This window comes from Myxocyprinus asiaticus, chromosome 43 (assembly GCF_019703515.2).
Source record: "Myxocyprinus asiaticus isolate MX2 ecotype Aquarium Trade chromosome 43, UBuf_Myxa_2, whole genome shotgun sequence".
Classification (NCBI taxonomy): domain Eukaryota; kingdom Metazoa; phylum Chordata; class Actinopteri; order Cypriniformes; family Catostomidae; genus Myxocyprinus; species Myxocyprinus asiaticus.
In genome coordinates this window covers 3,895,030-3,918,571 of record NC_059386.1, presented here as the reverse complement: position 1 = coordinate 3,918,571, position 23,542 = coordinate 3,895,030, and the positions used below count along the sequence as shown (strand labels likewise).

Below are 23,542 nucleotides of genomic sequence, written 5' to 3'. Positions count from 1 at the left end.
ATCATTGCTTCCTTATTTTAAGTCTTCAGAAAATGCAGAGGAAAATTTATAAAATTATTTATTTTCATTTAATTTAAAACCTGCTGACTTTTAGTTTGGTATGTCTGTTTAGAACCTCTACAGCTTGTGGCTATGTAGTGTAATGGTTGGTGCGCTGTACTAGTGAGCTGTTGATATCAAAATGGTGCAGATTTGAATTATAAAATTTGGCACACTGATAGAGGTGGGCATCAGTAGCCACCAGACATAATTTGGGGTCTCTAAGACAAACTCTATAGCGCCGCCACCAGTTCAAAAGTTCTGTTTGGAGTGAGTGCCACCTATAGTTCAATAGATAAACGGTTCTGTGTGCTGACTCTAACCTTGGCATGTCTGAGTGGCACATTTTGTTAAGTTCTGGGTTATAGATCCAAAAGTCATGGGTTAGAATCCCCACCAAGTCAGGTCATCTGGGTTGGTTTCTCTTGAATTGGAGCTCTTTGAATTGTGCTAACTGAATGGTTGAAGGGCTAATTGAATATTAATTTTCTTCTTTGTTGAAAAGTTATATCAATATGAAGTTGATCATGGTAACTGCTGTGCTTACTCTCTGCTTGGTATGTCCCTTTTGTGGTTGTCATTCATGGTGCAGTGGATTGTGCACAGAGATATAATACAGAAAGTTACAGGTTCAAACCCTCCTTGGGGTATTTGCAATATACATCATAGCCACTCTTTGGGTCCTGTAGGCCAAATAGGCAATTTAGGGGACTTTGCACCACAATGGCTGCTTGCAGGTAAACTTATGATGTTGAATTTGTTTCAAAACTTGATTATTTAATTAGATTTTTTGTTATTTGAAAAGACTTTGAATGTGTGTTATCTACTAGCGATCCACTACAATCTGCTGCATCAGAATATCAGAGTATAGCAGTTGAATAAATGGAAAAAAAAAAAAAAAAAAAATTAACTTTTTCATCTACCAAATATAATGGATATAATGGATATTTTTTGACTTCCTGGATGTGTGGCACTTCAGAAGTTCCGTGGTTTGTTGTGCATCTTGAGAGCATTGTGAATTAAAGATTGTTAATATTTCAGAGCTCTTTCTGAACCTCAGAAATGCCGCAACATCAAGATACTTTAACAATTCCTTTTATTCATAGCAACAATTTACAAAAAAAAACATCTTAAATCATGTGTTTGAGGTTGCTTTCACACTCGAATGCTTGGTACAAACCCGGGTTTGTTTCCTTCCCTTCCCCGACTGTCTTTGTTCATATCATATTATTTAGGTCCAAACCGCGGTCCGATTGTGTCATTAACACGAGTACAAGCGGCAGCTGTTTACTACTGTAACTAGGTAAAAACACGAGATGTCAGTTTCACTGTGTTAAGTGAAGTATTGAAGTATGCAGGGCCGGCCCGTGGGTTTGTGGAGCCCTTGGGGAAATCATGACAACAGGCCCCACCGGTGCGAAAATTGTCATAACTTAAAATAAATCTGTAGAACATGCAAATGTGATGAGTGGATTTTTTTTTTTTTTTTTTTTTTTTTTAAGAGAAAGCACTTTATAACTCTGAAAAATAAGATGTCAGAGAACTTTTTTTCCCCCAATATGCAGATATTAGGTTAAAATGTAGGAAAGCAGGGGCACATTAACACTGGCTTACACATGCTGAAGCCTAGGGAACCACAACTCCCAGGGAAGCCCCTTTTGCAGCGTCCTCCACCCCATTATCCCCCGTTGACGTTCGTGGGAGAAATTTGTTATTTTTTTATCCCCTTTTCTCCCAATTTGGATGCCCAATTCCCACTACTTAGTAGGTCCTTGTGGTGGCGCGGTTACTCACCTCAATCCGGGTGGCGGAGGACAAGTCCCAGTTGCCTCGACTTCTGAGACCGTCAATCCACACATCTTATCATGTGGCTCATTGTGCATGACACCACAGAGACTCCGCATGTGGAGGCTCATGCTACTCCGCAATCCACGCACAACTTACCACGTGCCCTGCTGAGAGCGAGAACCACTAATCATGACCACGAGGAGGTTACCCCATATGACTTTTCCCTCCCTAGCAACCGGGCCAATTTGGTTGCTTAGGAGACCTGGCTGGAGTCACTCAGCACACCCTGGATTCGAACTCGTGACTCCAGGGGTGGTAGTCAGCGTCAATACTCTCTGAGCTACCCAGGCCCGCTCAGGAAGAAATGCATCTTAACGCTCAGCAGGGAGACTCTGTTGTCAATAAGACGGTGCGCAAGCCATCCGTGTAGTGCATGTTCATAGAATAACAGTAACCGCTGATCGGGAGCATAAAATATACCATCAACAGCAGTTTACTTCCGCGATTTAAGACGATTGCGTTAATTTAAGCAGCGATCCTTACCAGTGTTCACACGAACCTTACCCCATACCACCTTTTCAAGCGGACGCCGTTTCCAGAACTCGGGTGTGCAACCTCGAACTGCACCTGTGTTCAGAAAACAGCATTCACATAATCCAAACGAACCCTGGTGTGCACCAAAAGTGCTAGTGTGAAAGCATCCTAAGTGTTTCAGTAGAAGGTAAACCATATGCATACAATACAAAAAGATCAAATTTGTAAAATTGTATGAAAAATAGCTTGTTAGAGTAAATTTTATCAAACAGTGATTCCGTTAGCATCATCATGATCTAATCTCCCCCATATGACCCAATGAAACATGAACATTATCTAAATGTAAAACTTGTTAAAATCTTCTCTCTCGTTTCAGCAGTGAGAAAACAAATCTCCATCAGGTTGTGTTGTCAGCTTGATTGTGAGGCGTCTGGGTTGTGAGAGGTGACGGGGTGCGTTTTCTCTGAGGTGGAATAGCAGGAAGAACTTGAATGTTCCTCAATGGTTCTCCTGTCAGAGGATTTGGGAGTGAACCGAGCAGCTGGCTCTGGGGGATTCCTGCTCTGTGCGGTTTGGATGTGAACGGAGGCGGAAGTCCAGTCAGACTCGTTCCTAGAGAGGATTTTGACTTCTTCACTCCCTGGGAGACCTGGTCAGGTGGCAACGAAACTGCAGATCACATAAAAATTTGTGTTAAACTGACCATATGAACACTGCTCAAAAAAACAGACTTGGGAATGTGTTACTTAATTAATTACTTCTCTAAAATTGTAATTGGATTACTTATTTCTTCATGGAAAAGTAATCACATGACTTAAAGATGTACATATTAACATAATTCATGTTTTAAATGTATTATTCTACATAAATAATATAAATAACTTCATTGAAAGTCAGTAACTAACCAGATTACAATAATGAAAAATGTAATGGATTACACTACTTTGAGTAATCTACGTAATTAGACTATAGTAACTAATTAATCTGAACTAACTAATTTTTAATCACAAATGGAAGTATGGGAATTATGTATTGACCAAACAAATTTTAATGTAACAAATAAAAACTGTCTTGTATTTTATCATCTTCAAAGTTACTCTTTGGGGGTATTTACACTTGGTCACTTTATGCATTTTTACTGATCGGATTGCTGTGATTGAATAAGCACATTTCATTTACACTTGGCCACATAAATATGTCTCCGCCAAAAGGATATAAATCCGATCTTCAGTTCCTGCACTATATGCAAATAAACAGAGTTCACTTCCATGATTATGCTAATGCTGGGCAGCTAATTTAAAGGATGGGATGTATTATTTTATTCCAAGTGACTCTGCCCCGTGGGCGGGTATCTGTGTGTGTGTGTGCGCTGTGTATTGTCACACGTAAGCTGCGCTCATATGTGTTTAGTTTCAGTTTAGTCAGCGATCTGCATCAAATAAATGAAGAAAAAAGTCTCTCCTACATCATCCATCTGTTTCTTAATTTGGTATTATTTATGCCGTGACACGAGCCCTAGGCAAATACTCGGTAACAGCTGATATGTTTTACATTTTCCCTATGCTGACGTTGTTCTGTTTGGGTGGAGTAAAGTTTACGTAGCCTACAGTATGTGGCTTTTTTTTTATATATATGTATCTTGTATTATTTATCATATTATGAAATGTATTTCTGAAATGTACTTATTGTAAAGCGACCTTGAGCTTTGGGAAAGGCGCTATATAAATAAAATTTCTTCTTCTTCTTAAACAGCCAGATGCATTTACACGACTGAGTTTCGAATGGAATGTGAAACCTCTGGAGGTGGTTTGAGTGATCGCATTTACAGTGCGTCTGGAAAGTATTCACAGCGCTTCACTTTTTCCACATTTCCACAAATCATGTACATAAGTATTCACAGCCTTTGACATGATACTCAAAATTGAGCTCATGTGCATCCTGTTTCCACTGATCATCCTTGAGATGTTTCTACAACTTGATTGGAGCCCACCTGTGGTAAATTCAGTTGATTAGACATGATTTGGAAAGGCACACACCTGTCTATATAAGGTCCCACAGTTAACAGTGCATGTCAGAGCACAAACCAAGCCATGAAGTCCAAGGAATTGTCTGTAGACCTCTGAGACAGGATTGTATCGAGGCACAGATCTGGGGAAGGGTACAGAAAAATTTCTGCAGCATTGAATGTCCCAATGAGCACAGTGGCCTCCATCATCCGTAAATGGAAGAAGTTTGGAACCACCAGGACTCTTCCTAGAGCTGGCCATCCAGCCAAACTGAGCGATCAGGGGAGAAGGGCCTTAGTCAGGGAGGTGACCAAGAACCTGATGGTCACTCTGACAGAGCTCCAGCGTTTCTCTGTGAAGAGAGAACCTTACAGAAGAACAACCATCAGCACTCCACTGATCAGGCCTGTATGGTAGAGTGGCCAGACAGAAGCCACTCCTCAGTAAAAGGCACATGACAACCTGTCTGGAGTTTGCCAAAAGGCACCTGAAGGACTCTCAGACCATGAGAAACAAAGATTGAACTCTTTGGCCTGAATGGCAAGCATCATGTCTGGAGGAAACCAGGCACCGCTCATCACCTGGCCAATACCATCCCTACAGTGAAGCATGGTGGTGGCAGCATCATGCTGTGGGGATGTTTTTCAGCGGCAGGAACTGGGAGACTAGTCAGAATTGAGGGAAAGATAAATGCAGCAATGTACAGAGACATCCTTAATGAAAACCTGCTCCGGAGTGCTCTGGACCTCATGACCCTAAGCACACAGCCAAGATAACAAAGGAGTGGCTACGGGACAACTCTGTGAATGTCCTTGAGTGGCCCAGCCAGAGCCCAGACTTGAACCTGATTGAACATCTCTGGAGAGATCTGAAAATGGCTGTGCACCGACGCTCCCCATCCAACCTGATGGAGCTTGAGAGGTCCTGCAAAGAAGAATGGGAGAAACTGCCCAAAAATAGGTGTGCCAAGCTTGTAGCATCATACTCAAAAAGACTTGAGGCTGTAATTGGTGCCAAAGGTGCTTCAACAAAGTATTGAGCAAAGGCTGTGAATACTTATGTACATGTGATTTTAAAAAAAAACAATTTTAGTTTTTTATTTTTAATACATTTGCAAAAATTTCAAACAAACTTCTTTGACGTTGTCATTATGGGGTATTGTTTGTAGAATTTTGAGGAAAATAATGAATTTAATCCATTTTGGAATAAGGCTGTAACATAACAAAATGTGGAAAAAGTGAAGCGCTGTGAGTACTTTCCGGATGCACTGTACATCTGTCTCGAATCCATCTTGGAGGGGATTTACACTTGGTCTTTTCATTATCAGATAGCAATCCGATCAGTAAAAATGCATGAAGTGACCAAGTGTAAATACCCCCTTTATCTATATTACAACTCTGCACACTAGTTGGCTGCTTTTCCCTCACTATACTTTCCAACTCAGTTAAAAAAATTAAATTAAATATTTTGTTCTGTTACGAAATTCATAGGTAGACAATTTATATTTGTCTACAAAACTAATTTCAAACATTTGAGCATAAACCTTTAATTCAAAATGTTTTCAAGATCAAAATCAAGCGAGTCCAAACTTGTTTTGACTGGTAGTCTATCATGCGAGTATAATTCTGTTTGTCTTTAGCATCATAAACTGATGATAGCCATGTAAAGAGTGTTATGAATACATGGACATATCAGAGATGTAATGCGAGATTTTAAGCATGAAACATACATCTGTGTGTGCAGTGGTCACGGATTGGCGCGAGACTGTTTCGTGAGAGGGCAGATTCTCTAACCTTCAGAGGTAAAAGATGATTTTGAGCTGTTTAGGAAAGAAAAAAATAACATAAGAACAAATTTTACAGGTATAAGGTTTATAGTTGTGGATGCACATTAATTTTACCATACAGTGTATGGGTGATTCTTCAAACAGAGGGCTCTTAAAATCTTGAAAATCTAAATTTTTCAAACCAATGTATGATCAGTGTTAAAAGATTTATCAAGTGTCATGGAATAAAGATGTCATCATGGCCTTGATCAGCCTTCAAGTGGATTTTTGGTATTGTTTGTGATGGTAATGACATTTCTCAGTTGGGAAAATATAGTTATAAAATATAAAGTCCGTCTGGGGGTGGGGTACCCCTAAGCATTTCTGGGCGGCACTACCATCATCAAAAAAGTACTGCCGGTCTGCAAGAGTCGTCACCAGTACCGTGACATCATTTTGTCGTCATTGCCAGTACTGTGTACCAGCTCACTTTGAGCACTTGCTATGATGAAGTTCTTAGGAAGAATCTTTGTACATTTATTATAGATGGGAAAAGAAAAAGTCATGGTAGGGGAAAAGCCCAAAGTAAAAAATACTGGCAAATTTAATGGTCCGTGTAATGCTTTGCAGTTGATTTTTCAGACCATACCAATCCAAATACAAAAATAGAAAAACAGGTTGAAACTTTCATTATTCCTTTTTTCCGGTTACTTTACGGATTGATAACTGACATTTTCCTCTCCTTTTCTTCAATTTTACTTTTTCTAAATTGTGATGTAAGAAATTATTTTTTGAATACATGACGTCACCAATTTTCTATTTTTTTATTTTTTTTGAAAAAGTTGCGCTGTGGGCTGTACCATTACCACGGGGTCGGGGATGTGTGTGGGCTGGGGAACAGGCTGCTTATTACTGCAGGGATGTTCAGGAATAGCTTAAAAGGATGCAGGTGTCACGAGTAGTTGCTGAGATGAGACGGGAGATGTAGGATCTATTTGCAGGCTTTAATAAAAATGATGACAGTGAAACAAACAGGAACTGACAAAGGACTGCAAAAACTAAAAGGATATATATATACAAACAAGAACTAATGAGGGAATGGAAAACGGGTTAGAACAATGAGGAACAGATGGCAGTGATGAGGGCAGTGCATACTGGAAAAAGTATTCCAGGGGAAACACTTCAAAATAAGAGTCCTAGGAAACACGAGGGAGACAGCAGGGGTCGGAAACCTATGGCAAGCATGCCACCATTGGCATGCAGTGTGGTAATTATTGGCACATGGGCGATAGCGAGAGAGTTGACAAACCTCCTTACACACTCACTCCAAGGAATTACATTTATCTATTCTCTATACTTGTGCATTAATAATTTATGGAATTAAGTTGTCATAACAGCGGTCTATTAATTAACGAACTGCCGTTCTGGTTGGCTAGTCCAGCCAGCCACTATTGCGTTAAAGATTGCCAAATTTTGCACTTATTGTTCCAAAATAAATACATTAATTTATTATAATGGATCTATTCTTGTGTAGCCTGTTAACTACTTTATTAGAATTTACAATTAATTTTCAGAATTCAGAGCTCTTTACTCGACCAGCCACCATGAGGCAATTTTCTTCTAGTTAGGAATGAATATCGTACAAGGAGAAATCAAGTTGCAAGTAAGCTTAATACAAAGGCCTTAATATATAAGAAATGATTAATAACCCTAAATTAAAAAGGAAATTAATAGCCATTCAGGAGAGATTGCCACCGTATATTGTAAGAATGCTTATTATTTTAATTATTGTATTATCATGTGATCCGTCAGTGGGGGCTTTTGTCAGCCAGGCAGCTTCTCACTATTGCCCATGTGCCAATGGTGGCACACTTGCCATAGGTTTCTGACCCCTGCATCATTTTAAGCTACTCTTGATCATCCCTGCAGTAATAAGCAGCCTGTTCCCCAGCCCACACACATCCCTGACCCCGTGGTAATGGTACAGCCCACAGCACAACTTGCAAGATGCAAAATTTTTAAAATAGAAAATTGGTGACAAGTTATATTCAAAAAATCATTTAAGTCACAATTCAGAAAAAGTAAAACTGAAAAAAAAAAAAAAGTAAATATAACAGGAAAAAAAAGAAATGAAAGATTTTTTTGAAAACTTTCTATCGGCATGGTCTGAAAAATCCAACCGTACAGCGTTACACGGACCTATAACCATTCAAGACTCTTAAAAACGAGAAAAAAGTAATTGAGATGCATTAAAAGTTTAAAGCTATTATAATCTCTCACTTAAAACTAAAATTATGAAAACACTGTTTTCTTTAAAATCATCCTAGGGGCAGAAATGTTCCCCTTATTGAAGAATCACCCATATATATTATATATATATATATACACATACACACACAGTGGTGTGAAAAAGTGTTTGCCCCCTTCCTGATCTCTTATTTTTTGGCATGTTTGTCACACTTAAATGTTTCAGATCATCAAACAAGTTTAAATATTAGTCAAAGATAACACAAGTAAACACAAAATGCAGTTTTTAAATGAAGGTTGTTATTAAGGGAAAACAAAATCCAAACCTACATGGCCCTGTGTGAAAAAAGTGTTTGCCCCACCTGTTAAAACACAACTTAACTGTGGTTTCACACCTGAGTTCAATTTCTCTAGCCACACTCAGGCCTGATTACTGCCACACCTGTTCTCAATCAAGAAATCACTTAAATAGGACCTGCCTGACAAAGTGAAGTAGACCAAAAGATCTTCAAAAGCTAGACATCATGCTGAGATCCAAAGAAATTCAGGAACAAATGAGAAAGTAATTGAGATCTATCAGTCTGGAAAAGGTTATAAAGCCATTTCTAAAGCTTTGGGACTCCAGAGAACCACAGTGAGAGCCATTATCCACAAATGGCGAAAACATGGAACAGTGGTGAACCTTCCCAGGAGTGGCCGGCCGACCAAAATTACCCCAAGAGCGCAGCGACGACTCATCCAAGAGGTCACAAAAGACCCCACAACAACATCCAAAGAACTGCAGGCCTCACTTGCCTCAGTTAAGGTCAGTGTTCATGACTCCACCATAAGAAAGAGACTGGGCAAAAATGGCCTGCATGGCAGAGTTCGAAGACGAAAACCACTGCTGAGCAAAAAGAACATTAAGGCTAGTCTCATTTTTGCCAGAAAACATCTTGATGATCCCAAAGACTTCTGGGAAAATACTCTGTGGACTGACGAGACAAAAGTTGAACTTTTTGGAAGGTGTGTCCCCATTACATCTGGCGTAAAAGTAACACCGCATTTCAGAAAAAGAACATCATACCAACAGTAAAATATGGTGGTGGTAGTGTGATGGTCTGGGGCTGTTTTGCTGCTTCAGGACCTGGAAGACTTGCTGCGATAAATGGAACCATGAATTCTGCTGTCTACCAAAAAATCCTGAAGGAGAATGTCCGGCCATCTGTTCGTGACCTCAAGCCGAAGCGAACTTGGGTTCTGCAGCAGGACAATGATCCAAAACACACCAGCAAGTCCACCTCTGAATGGCTGAAGAAAAACAAAATGAAGACTTTGGAGTGGCCTAGTCAAAGTCCTGACCTGAATCCTATTGAGATGCTGTGGCATGAGCTTAAAAAGGCAGTTCATGCTCGAAAACCCTCCAATGTGGCTGAATTACAACAATTCTGCAAAGATGAGTGGGCCAAAATTCCTCCACAGCGCTGTAAAAGACTCACTGCAAGTTATCGCAAACGCTTGATTGCAGTTGTTGCTGCTAAGGGTGGCCCAACCAGTTATTAGGTTTAGGGGGCAATCACTTTTTCACACAGGGCCATGTAGGTTTGGATTTAGTTTTCCCTTAATAATAACAACCTTCATTTAAAAACTGCATTTTGTGTTTACTTGTGTTATCTTTGACTAATATTTAAACTTGTTTGATGATCTGAAACATTTAAGTGTGACAAACATGCAAAAAAAAAAAAAAGAAATCAGGAAGGGGACAAACACTTTCACACCACTGTATGTATTAGACATCTATAGACACAGTGTATGTATCCTACCCTGGTCATTTCTCTGTATGTATGGTATGTGATTTGAGCACAGCACATTTAAAGGACTTGAAGTTTCATGCAGTAGTTTATCAAGCAGACGTTCAGATGGAGCTGAGATCAAAGCCTTGTGACTCAGTATTTGATTGGATTCAGTCTTCCATGCCTGTCCGAGAGCTATTTGAGCCTTAGTTTTACCGTCAAATAGGTCATGCTCGCTCTTGCTCTTCTGCGACCTATGTGCTAAATGTCCAACCACATGACCTGAGGCAGTTCTGTGGGCCTGTGTATTCACCAGCAACGTCTTGCCCAGCATTATCGGAGGAAGACTCTGTGTGCGTATAGGCGGGAGACTTTTGAAATCCTTACTGGACGTGTCCTCGACCAGCTGGGCTTTCTCAGACTCATCGTTTCGTTTTCTGACAGTAGAGCCGTTTTCGCTCTCATCTCTGGTGAGTTCAGCGACACAATCGAACATTGTTATGATGTCATCCACTTCAGATGTTTCCTCTTTGAGTTGACGCTCTTGACTCAAGTCTGTCTGTTGTGAAGGGTGCAGCTCTTTCTTCTTTTTGCAGAAGATGTCGTTCAGCATGCGGAATTTCCCCTCCTTGCGTATTGAAGAGTTGCTGTTCGATGGCCTACTTGACTCAGACCTGTAGAAATATGTGCATCTTTACTTTTATGAGTATTTCGTAGAAACAGTTCCAGGATGAATTATTAAAAGAAAAGGTTATCCTAGATTTGACAGTTTTTATGACAACTAAGCACCCCAAAATTCTCATTACTGTAATGGGTCTGGACATTTTGTGTTTAAGTTAATTCTGTAATGTTTATAATTTTCATTATTCTCAATGGTTATTCCCATTACAGTAATAAAAATATTTATAATATATATTTTCCAACTTAAGATATTATTTTCCTCGCATTACAGAACTAAAATTTTTTTTAAATTTTTTTTTTTTTTTGCGCATTCATAATTTGGGTGGGTGGGGGGGGGGGGTCTGTGCTTAATTGTCATGGAAAAAAAAAAAGAAAAAGGGGGTCCTGGGTAGCTCAGCGAGTACTGACACTGACTACCACCCCTGGAGTCGCGAGTTCGAATCCAGGGCGTACTGAGTGACTCTAGTCAACCAAATTGGCCCAGTTGCTAGGGAGGGTAGAGTCACATGGGGTAACCTCCTCGTGGTCGCTACAATGTGTGGTTCTCACTCTCAGTGGGACGCGTGGGGAGTTGAGTGTGGATGCTGCGGAGAATAGTGTGGGCCTTCACACTTGCTACGTCTGCGCGGTAACACACTTAAGCCACGAGATAAGATGCATGGATTGATGTCTCAGACGTGGAGGCAACTGAGATTAGTCCTCCGCCACCTGGATTGAGGCGAGTCACTATGCCACCATGAGGACTTAGAGCGCATTGGGAATTCCAAATAAAAAAAAATAAATAAATAAAAATGGTCCTATTAAAAAAAAAAAAAAAAAAGTTCATTTTCTTTTAAAGCAAATGTGTGTGCGCAATTGTTTTGATGTTCAAATACCTTCTCGCTCCCAGCTTAATAGACAGAAACAATAAGTAAACCATTTGTACACTGCAGCTCTGTGGCACTTTCTCAGGATGAATCGCTCCGTTTTGAACGACCCATCCAGCCTGATACAACAACACTGGCCAATCGCATGAGTTTGGGGAAGGACACTGATAGTTCGATCAATAGCAGATAAAGCATATATTCAGAAAGCTGTTTGCAATTCCGTTTGGTGATGCTAGCGTCAAAGAAATTACACACTTAAGCTTTAAGAAAATATAACGTCTTTTGATTTTGGGGTGAAATATGACCCAAAAGGTGAAAGATACACCATCCTATATAGTAGACTTAAATGGTATAGGACTTCATGATTGCGATCTATTTTGGTGACATTAAAGCTACATAATTTATTCACCCCTGGAGTCACAAGTTCGAATCCAGGGTGTGCTGAGTGACTCCAGCCAGGTCTCCTAAGCAACCAAACTGGCCCAGTTGCTAGGGAGGGTAGAGTCACATGGGGTAACCTCCTCATGGTCGTGATTAGTGGTTCTCGCTCTCAAAGGGGCGCAAGGTAAGTTGTGCATGGATCGCGGAGAGTAGCACGTGCCTCCCATGCTGTGTCTCCGGTGTCATGCACAACGAGCCACGTGATTAGATGTGTGGATTGACTGTCTCAGAAGACAGTCAATCCGCCACCCAGATTGAGGTGAGTAACCACGCAACCACGAGGACCTATTAAGTAGTGGAAATTGGGCATTCCAAATTGGGAGAAAAGGGGATAAAAAAAATAAATAAATAAAAAGCTACATAATTTATGAGAAGCAAACAAAACAAATATTGCAAAGTGTTGGCTACTACGGTGAATATTTCATTAATAACCTAGCAATTCTAAATAAAGGGAAGTATTCAAACATTAGTTATATAAAAAGTTTAAGCTTTTGTAAGTGTAAATTAAGTGGGTTGATATTTGTTTAAAAAAAAAATAAAAATAAAAAAAATAAAAAAAAACCTTTGTTTAAATTGTAAGTGTTGCTAAATGAAAAAAATAAATAAAAATTCCAAGCCATGGTGCCCAAAAGAAAATAAACTATTCTTTTTCAGTGAAGCACTTTCGACTAACCAGGGCTACGTTTGAAGAATGCCATGGTCGTGCCTTTAGTTGAACCAGTCATGTCAAGCTCACCCCTGCCCATGTAAATATAAATGTTGATTTTTCTAAACAAAAATGATTAGGATTACCCAGCAGCATAATTTGTGGGTAGGCTAAGATATTTTTATTCTTCTAGTATACGGTTAAAGTTATCACCTCGTAGGTTAAGTTGGCGTGCAAGCGACCCATTCAAAATTTGTTTGTTATGAATGAGGAAATATAAGGTTGTTCATTCAAATGTTGATGTAATAACAATTACTAAATATGCACATCTGTCATGTGAGCCTGTTTTGTTTCAGACAGTATAGATCTTTGGCTTATTGGTTAATATTTGCGGTTAGTCGGTTAAAATAATCTGCCAAAATTTGCATCCCTATTCCCAAAAACTGAAAATATTTCATTGATCACTTTACTTGCAATAACTGTTTACAAGGTTGAATGAATGCAGTCAACACTACAAGCTGTGTGAAAATTTAGAAAATGTTCTTATTTACGGAAAATGAAATGCTAGTCTTCCTTCCATACTGTTGAAAGGGTCCAAATGATGTCACTTCCTGGGTGTCACAATTTTTTAAAGAATCTTATTTTTTTTTTACAGGGAGAAAATTGTGCGGCAAGACGTTTGTGTGTATAATGTGGAACATTAGTTTTTGGTCATTAGTTAAACATTTAATCTACACTTAATTGAATATCTGTTCAACAGATTATGGCACTGTTGTATGATTGTGGGGTACAGACATTTGATGGGTCTAAAACTAGGTACTTTTCATATATCAATTTTATTTTAATGGTTTATCTAACAGATAAAATAGTTCTCTCTCCAAAGAACATACAGTTTTTGTGCCTTTATTGCTGTAAAAGTCATGGAACACCAAAGCGTACCTTGTGGAAAGAGCTATTTGAGGTTTTATTTTTGGCTGATCATCTTCAATAAATAACAATAAGACTAACCTGTTTTCAGTGGAGAGGAGTTTGATGCAGGCTGTATGACCGCAGTACATGGCATATGTGAGTGGCGTGTTCTCATTAATATCTCGAGGGCTGGGCTCCACTCCCAACTCCAACAACACCTGCACACAATCATCTTTACCTGCAGCTGCAGCCCAGTGAAGAGGGGTCCTGACAGAAGAGAGAACATTATGCTGTTCAATAAGGAAAGTAAACAGTTAAGGATATTACATCATTATAATAAAAACTGTAGAACTAAACTGTTACTAAAATCAACCTTCCTGATCAGTATTATGCTCGTGAGCAAAGCATTTAACCCCAGTGTAACAAGTCATGAGAGAATGGAGGGTCTATATGCAGCGTCTTTAATAAAACACAAGTAAACCTGGTAACTCAGAACATAAAGAAACAAAACACAGGGAACAAACATACAGAGCACAGCGCAAGACATGTGAAGACTGACAAAGGAAATGGGAAAACAAGGGCTTAAATACACAGGAGCAAACAAGGGAAAGAGGAACACCTGTGGAAACAATCAGGGGGAAACCAATCATAAATTGAAACTACAAAAGGGACTACAAACTAACAGGAAACAGGAACATGGGAACTAAAGAATTTCAACATAAGTCAAAGCAAACACAGGGAATACGTGACACCCGGTCAGTCAGCTAGTGGGTAAGGGTTTGCCTGGTTAGCTCCAGCAGTTAGCCCCTGCTGCAAGATGCCGTAACTACACCATTCTCCGTGCAAAAAGCATCTTTCTTCATTGACGGCCATTTAAAAGTGGTCATGTATTCTAAGTACTGGTACACTTTTTTTTTTTTTTTTTTTTTTTGCAATCAACATTACAAATTAAAAAGAAAAAAAAAAACTGAAAATGTTTGATTCTCTGGTTTACTGGGCTTGTTCAACATAATCTCATGACAATTCGTAATAATTCGTATGAGATGGCAAAATCATAAAATATCACATGACTTGGCTTTTACGAAAAGGTAAAACTATTAAAACCACCAATCATTCACTTCCCTCATCTCGTTCCAAACCCCAATGTTTTCTTTCGTGGTACACAACACTGATTTTCCTATTAAAACATTGCTAATGTTAAGGGTTTGGGTAAGGCGTTACACTTTGTTTAGGTTTGGGGTTAAACTTAGGAAAAATCCTAATAACAATTTGTTGGTTTGTTAACTTTTTCTATAGGAATAAAAGTTGTAAATTTTTGGACAAGGCAACTTGCATGATTTCTTACGATTATGCCATCTTTTACTATTTTTACAACTTGTCATGAGATCGCGTTGGCTTTTTTCTTAAAAACACACAGCCCATGAAAAGTACTAGTCAAATCAACATGGAATAAATCTTGTAAACTCCCCTTGTAAAAAGGAGTTTATAAATCTTGTAAACTTGTTTACATGGACATTTCCTGTATGAAAAAATAAGTCCTAATCACAAAAATACATGACAGAAAAAAAGTTATAATAATGCATGGTAATTATGACTGGAAAACAAGATAATCAAACACTTGAAATGAAAGCTGATGTAAAATTAATGTGAAATAAGATATGAACCACTCAAATATCACACAGCACATTACCGCTCATCCACATCTAGAGCCTGCAGATTGGTCTCAGCAATGCGAGACAGCTCGTAAATTATGTCACTGAATCCCGCAGCTGCGGCGATATGAACGCATGTCTTCCCGTTCTCATCATCGTAATTGATCACAGACGAGCCCCGATGATGCTCCAGAATGAGGGAACACATTAACCGACTGCCACTCTGCCAGACAGAGAAAAAACACAAAAAATAACACTAGTAAAATGCACGTTCAAAAATTGATAGATCAATAAAATTGTTAAAGCAGCATGGATCCGTGCTGTCCATATACAGTATAAGCAAGGTAATCAGGGCTAACAGAAAGGGGAAAAAAGAAAAAAGACAGTCATTCATTTGCTTTGGCGCCACTTTCAGGTAGAAGCATTTGTTATGCTTTCTCTGAGTTGTATTGAAAACATTGTTCACCATTTATCACTCAGGCTTGCTGATGAAAATGGCAAGGGTAAGCATGCTTAGCAGACTGTGTAAGAAAGTGTGTGTTCTTTCATTATTGGTACCTGCACAGCCCAGTGCAGAGCAGTCTTAAAATCTTTGTCCACAAGTGTTGGATCGGCTCCCTTCTGCAGCAGGGCCTGCACATGCTCTGGTCGGTTATGAAAAGATGCCCAGTGAAGAGCTGTCATTCCCTAACAAAGCAAAATCAGGAGGTAACACAGGTGCACTCTACCAAGAGTTAATGTTAATGTGTTGCTTTGCTTTCTAGTAATACATAGACCATCAGATCAGGAGAAAGTTTCTTTAACACACCAGTACAGAAATTGCAATGCCCTTGAGTTGACCCTTAAAGAAGCAATGGATACAAGTGACTTCATGAAAAACACTAATAGCTTTACTAAACACTTTATTAGGAACACTATGGTCGTGGTTTTCTACTGTTGTAGCCCATCCGCCTCAAGGTTCGACGTGTTGTGCATTCTGAGATGCTCTTCTCACTACAATGGAGTTGTTATCGGAGTTACCATAGCCTTTCTGTCAGCTCGAACCAGTCTGACCATTCTCCATTGACCTCTATCAACAAGGCATTTCCGTCCACAGAACTGCCGCTCACTGGATGTTTTTTGTTTTTGGCACTATTCTGAGTAAATTCTAGAGACTGTTGTGTATGAAAATCCCAGGAGATCAGCAGTTACAGAAATACTCAAACCAGCCCGCTTGGCACCAACAATCATGTCACGGTCGAAATCACAGAGTTCACATTTTTTCCCCATTCTGATGGTTGATATGAACATTAACTGAAGCTCCTGACCCATATCTGCACAATTTTATGCACTGAATGGCTGCCACACGTACAGGTGTTCCCAATAAAGTGCTCCGTGAGTGTATAATAACTATTCCTTTTGAATGAGTGAAGGTAGTGTTATAAGAGTTTCACTCGTTTCTTCACTAAACTGTCACATTCAAATTGTAAACGACTTTGCTTGAGTGAATATTTGGGGAGTTTGCATACATCTGGTCTGTCTCACCTCATTATCTTGATGATTTATTTCACACAGTGTTGACTGCTGTAGTAGCACAGCCATGAGTCTGGAACAAACAAGCAAACAAAACTGTCATTACTGTGATGAGACAGGAGAGGAATTTGGATCTAAATGCAGCCTTTTTAATAAAATAAAGGTAAACCAGGTAACGCAGAACATAATGAAACAAAACACAGGGAACAAAGCACAGCATAATACAGATGAAGACTGACAAAAAACCAGGGGAAAACAAGGGCTTAAATACACAAGGAAAATAAGGGAATGAGGAACACCTGGGGAAACAATCAGGGGAAAAACAATCATGAAAAGAAACTACAAAGGACAACAAAACTAACAGGAAACAGGAACAGGGAACTAAACCAGAATTTCAACATAAAAGTCAAAACAAACAACAGGGAATATGTGACAATTACTTACTAGCATCATAATACCGCCAATGCTTTAATCAGTTTTAAGGGTACATATACAATGGGGTCCAAATATATGAGACCACACTGAAAATCAGTTGTTGTTTTTTTGTTTTGTTTTTTCATTTAAACCTCGAAATAAACAGAAAGTTTTAGGATTTTTGTTGACATAAAATGAAGAACAAATATTTAAGATTCTGCACTACTTCTAGATTGTTATAATGTCATGAAAGCCAAGGGGGTACATAAGAAATACTAATTATAATTGTATTTATTTATCACACATTATACATTTGCACATATACAGTGAAATTCTTTGTTTTCACATATCCCAGCTAAGCTAGGGTCAGAGTGCAGGATCAGCTATGATATAGCACCCCTGGAGCAGATAGGGTCAAGGGCCTTGCTCAAGGGCCCAACAGTGGCATCTTGGCAGTGCTGGGGCTTGAACCCCCAACCTTCTGATCAATAACCCAGAGCCTTAACCGCTAAGCCACCACTTGTTATGATGATAATATAAGTTATAATGAAAACATATGCATTTTTAACAACATATGCAGCGTTGACTCCCATCTCTCAATGTCATTCAAGTTAGTAATGGATTTTGTAGTGTTCTCAACTGCAGTATAATGTAAAAAGAACTCTTAAAGGGTCTAGATATTTACTTTTAATCTCTCTGAAGTCTCTCTGCTTACTCATTATCATCGCATACAGTATCATCTTGTCAGTCAAATGTAAGTGTTCTGCCAAATGACCAGCGAGAGCATCAAGTTCCAGTGAACTGTATATGTTGTTTACACAGTGTGATGCAGAAGGCAGTGAGATGAATACAGTAGTGTTGTAAACGGCGTCTGACACTGGTTGCTATAGGGACAGCACATACACACTAGAGATAAGCCCCCCACCCCCATTATAGAAAACAAACCCGTAGTCTTGCCATGAAGCTCTCATTACAACATAGAACAAACTGTGTGTGTGATTCATTCCAAAATGGGTGTTTCTAAGCCCAATTTCTACGTAAGGATAAGCCCTCAGGAACATGGGAATTACAAATTACAGCAACTCACTAGGAAGCATTTACTTGCTCTCATGTCGTTCCAAGCCTGTATGATTTTCTTTCTTCCATGGAACAAATTCTGAACAAACAATGGGCCTCATTTCATGAAACATCAGCAGAAAGCCATTCTGACATAAATTCTTGTATTCATAAAAGTCTTCGTATTTTCAAAATGTTATTTGCAGTGTTATTATAGTATTTATTTTTTTTATTACATTTTTATCTTTATTTTATTTCCAGTTTTCATTTGAGTTTTAGTTTTAGTATTTTTCTTGTTTGTTTTTTGTAGTTTTTCTTAAATAAAAATATTTCTATTTAGTTATTGTTTATTTTTATTTCAGTTTTAGTTTTAGGGATTTTAGTTTTAGGGATTGACTAATGTATGAAGTAATTCAGATGACTGAGAGAAAATAGAATAAAACTTAATTTATAGCACACTTAAGTTCTAGTGGTACTGTTAAACTTACTGAAAAAGTTCATTCCTTTAACAAAGAGAGTGTAATAATTATGCAAATATACAGATTTAACCATAATTTTATTTATTGTATATACAGAAGCAATGCAACATGCTCACTTCGCTACTGAGATATGTATTTCCAATTACTGCCAACTAAGGAACAAAAATGGCATTAAATAACATGGCAATTTAAAACAAACAGTGAGAAAAACAAAACAAAAATGAACAATAATGATCCTCAATTATGAGAATGTGTTGTTTTTTTTATTTTAATTTATTTTGGTACCACATATAATATTGTGTGACACAACGATGTGTCATAAAGTACTCCAACACAGCACTCGTTTGCTTTCTGCCAACCGCCATTACAACAGTATACCCAGTTAAACACAGCTCGCAGGTTTTAAAGGGATAGTTCACCCAAAAATGTAAATTCTCTCATCATTTACTCACCCTCATGCCATCCCAGATGTGTATGACTTTTTTTCTTCAGCAGAACACATTTGAAGAAAAATAGAAAAAATATCTTAGCTTAGTAGGTCATTAAAATGTAAGTAGATGGTGATACGACATTTGAAGCTCCAAAAAGAACAGACAGTCAGCATAAACGTCATCCATACGACTACACTGGTTAAATCAATGTCTTCTAAAGTGAAATAATTGTTTTTGCAGCGAAAAAGATCAATATTTAAGTACTTTTTAACTATAAATCATCGCTTCCGGTCAGCAGCAGTATACGCATTTACGAGAGGGCAGAGTTTGCATGTTCTGTCATGTGACGTATTCATGTGGGCATGTTCGGACGTAATCTCATGTTTTTCTCTCAGTTGAGACATCCAGGATGAGCACAGAAATGCACCATTGTGAGTAAACAAACAGATACAAATACATATCTAAACCAAAACCAACTAAGCTTCTGTACAGCGTTCCTCTTACTCAGTTGTAAACAGTTGCTACACTTCCGGGTGTGTCGCACGTGCGTCTGTTCTCTAGTGAACGTGCCAACGCGAAAACTTCACACACGTGTACTGCTGCTGACCGTAAGCGATGATTTATAGTTAAAAAGTACTTCAATATTGGGTTACAGTCTATTTTACAGTGTCCTTGTTACAGTGTAATTACACAAGTAATTACTGATAATTACTAATTAACAACATGTACAGTACTGTGCAAAAGTTTTAGGCACTTGTGAAAAATGTTGCATAATGAGGATGTCTTCAAAAATAATGCCATAAAAAGTTTTCATTTATCAATTATCGTCATACAAAGTCCAGTAAACATAAAAAAGCTAAATCAATATTCGGTGTGGCTACCTTTGCCTTCAAAACAGCACCAATTCTCCTAGGTCATCTGGACACAGTTGTTCTTGGTTGTTGGCAGATAGGATGTTCCAAGCTTCTTGGAGAATTTGCAACAGTTCTTCTATCTATTTCGGCTGTCTCAACTGCTTCGGTCTCTTCATCTACTCCCAGACTGATTCTATGCTCAGTGGGGTGCTCTGTGGGGGCCATGCTATCTGTTGCAGAGCTCCCTGTTCTTCTGTTCTATTCTATTTGCAAAAGGAATGTTCGCGAGTTTAAAATGTACATCTTATGTGCTTTTGCACAGTACTGTACTTACTATAGGTTTAGGGTTAGGTTAAGTGTTGGTTTTAGGGTTAGTTGCCTGTAATAATGCATAATTGACTGTTATTACTATAGTCAATATATGTAATGTGTAACAAGGACACTGTAAAATAAAGTTCCCAAATATTGATCTTTTTTGCACCAAAAGCAATTGTTTCACTTTAGAAGACATTGATTTAACCAGTGTAGTCGTATGGATGACGTTTATGCTGACTGTCTTTTTAGAGCTTCAAAGGTCGTATCACCATCCACTTGCAATTTAAGGACATACTGAGCTAAGATATTTTTCTATTTCTAACTTCTGATACGCCTCACGTCCGTTTCTTTATTGCGGGCCTCATAGTCCATAAACCTCTATTATCAGCCATCCAATGACAGACCGTCTTACATCTCCTTTGGGTGGGACATGGTAGAGGGGGTGTGTCTTAAAACTGAGTCAAAAATTAATTAGTTGCTCCCACGTGTCAACTGTCCAATGACATTTTTAAACTCGATTGTCAAATGGAGCCAAAGTAAAACGAAAAAGAAAAGCTAATGGCAAATACAACCCCAAGCTGGGACAGTATGAAAAATGCTAATAAAAACAAAAAGGAGTGATTTGTAAATTATATTCACCCTTTGCTATATTGGAAGTACTACAACTAAACATTATATGATGTTTTACCTTGTGAATTTCATCATTTTTTAAAAAAAATTTTATGTACAGTAATTTCAAATCAGATGACTGCAACACACTCCAAAAAAGTTGGGACAGTCGAGTGTTTACCACTGTGAAACATCACCATTTCTTCTAATAACACTTATTAAGCATTTAGGCACTGAAGACACAAGTTTGTTAAGTTTAAAAAGTGGAATTTTCCCCCATTCATCCATTATGCACGTCTTCAGCTGCACAATTGTACAGGGTCTTCATTGCCGTATTGGGTGTTTCATAATGCACCACACATTCTCAATTGGAGATGGTCAGGACTGCAGGCAGACCAATCTAGCACCTGCACTCTCTGTTTATTTGGCCAGTATGTGGTTTGAAGTTGTCCTGCTGAAAATTCTGGGACATCCCTGGAAAAGACGGTGCTGGATGGCAGTATATGCTGCTCCAAAATTTCTACATATCTGTCTGCATAATTGTGCCCCCACAGATGTGCGAGTTACCCACACCCCTGGCCCATACAGACACTGGCTTTTGGACTTCACGCTGATAACAGCTTGGATGGTCCTTTTCCTCTTTGGCCCGGAGAACACAACGGCTGTGTTTTTCAAAAACTATTTGAAATGTGGATTCATCGGACCAAAAAACATGGTTCTACTGTTCTACTTTCCATCTAAGATGAGACCAAGCCCAGAGAAGTCGGCAGCGCTTCTGGACAGTGTTGATGTAGGGCTTCTGCTTTGCATAGTAAAGTCTTAACTTGCATCTGTGGATGCAGCGGCTTGAGGTGTTGACTAACAAAGGTTTACTAATCCCAAGCCCATGTTCATGATATCCATTACAGATGAATGATGTTTTTTAAAACAGTGATGTCTGAGGGATCAGAGATCACGTGCATTCAGAAGTGGTTTTTGTCTTGCCCTTTACGCACCGAGATTTGACCATGTTCCTTGAATCTTTTAGCTATATTGTGCACTGTAGAGGGTGAAATGGCCAAAATCCTTCCAATTTATCTTTGGGGAACATTGTTTTCAAAGTGCTGGATTATTTGCTGAAGCATCTGTTGGCAAATTGACAAGTCTCGAATGATCCTTGCTCTTGAAGGACTAGGCTGTTTTTGGAGACTCCTTATATACTGTGACACGATTGCCTCACCTGTTTAACATCTCTATTTCACATTCCTTGTTATTTTAACTCATAAAATTGTTATTAGTCTTCAATTGCCCCTTTCTCAACTTTTTTGGAGCGTGTTGCAATCATCTGATTTGAAATTACTGTACATTAAAAAAAACTATAAAATTCACAAGGTAAAACATCATATAATATTTAGTTTTAGTGCTTTCAATATAGCAAAGGGTGAATATAATTTTATATATATAACTTTATATATAACTTTTTGTTTTTATTAAAATTTTTCATATTGTCCCAACTTTTTCAGAATTGGGGTTGTAGACGAAGAAAAGCAACTGGCAAATTAATGAATAAAATCAATTGCAAAATGCTTTTTTAAAACACAAATTAAAAGGTGCATTTAAAAATTGCTTATTAATGTTCTTTTTTATTTTTACATTTAATTGTATTTAAACATGAATTAAGTACACAATTTATTAATTCATAATTTAATTGATAAATATAATTACATTTTTAAATGTGAATTAAATAAACACATTTGTTTATTTATCCACGTTTTTATTTTCAAATTAATAGATTGATAATTTATTTCTTCATTCTTTTTTAATTGGCACTCCGTGGCTTCCATACCTTTGTGTTAAGAAAAAGAAAGTCATATAACAACACAGAGGTGAGTAAACAATGATTGAATTTTCATTTTTGGGTGAACTATCCCTTTAATCATTCAAATGAATTAGTAATTTTTGATTTATTGAAATATTGATTTTTTTTTTTTTTTTTTAAACATACATAATTGAAAATGTTTATTTGATTCTTGCATATATTTCTTCAAAGTAGTAAACTCTACTTTATAAATGTAATATCTTTTTTTAGTAGAAGTGCTTAGCATGAGGTGAAAAGATTGTGGGAAGATGCAGTTTGTGTTTGATTTTCTCGAAAAAATGAATACCCTCTAACATGACTGGTTTGACAGTTTCTCCATTTGATACGAGCTCTATAATTTAGGTTTCACTAATTCAGCATAGGCATCGATATAACACGTTCAGTTGATAACTTATGGTCTATGTTAATGTTGTTTAACCTATAAATAAACACATGTCATGTGTGCCTCCGATAACAGCAAAAACATGCAATGACAGTAAGTTCCACTTTCTTTGAGACCGGACACTCTACTGAGTTTGCTAAACCAATATTTTACCATTTGAATTCACTTCACTTTAAAACACTTTTATTACTCTTCCGTATAGATGGTAAAAGCTTCCTATTCTCATTTACTAGTGAGTCTGATGCCTTCCTTATAACACCTCATCCTAACCAGAGACAAGCTATCT

At 38.1% G+C, this 23,542-nt stretch overlaps 1 protein-coding gene across 1 annotated transcript in view; it reads right to left on the bottom strand.

The window, feature by feature from the left end:
• Positions 1 to 1,118: 1,118 nt before the first annotated feature.
• ankrd55 (ankyrin repeat domain 55) overlaps positions 1,119 to 23,542 on the bottom strand; it is a 40,932-nt gene continuing 18,508 nt past the window's right edge. The window contains exons 5-11 of the mRNA XM_051685012.1: positions 16,871 to 16,931; positions 15,905 to 16,033; positions 15,385 to 15,569; positions 13,794 to 13,961; positions 10,182 to 10,825; positions 6,097 to 6,186; positions 1,119 to 3,030 (exon numbers count right to left, since the gene is read on the bottom strand). Coding sequence (XP_051540972.1) covers positions 2,759 to 3,030; positions 6,097 to 6,186; positions 10,182 to 10,825; positions 13,794 to 13,961; positions 15,385 to 15,569; positions 15,905 to 16,033; positions 16,871 to 16,931 — 1,549 coding nt within the window. The 3' untranslated portion in view covers positions 1,119 to 2,758. The remainder of the gene's footprint in view (positions 3,031 to 6,096; positions 6,187 to 10,181; positions 10,826 to 13,793; positions 13,962 to 15,384; positions 15,570 to 15,904; positions 16,034 to 16,870; positions 16,932 to 23,542) is intronic.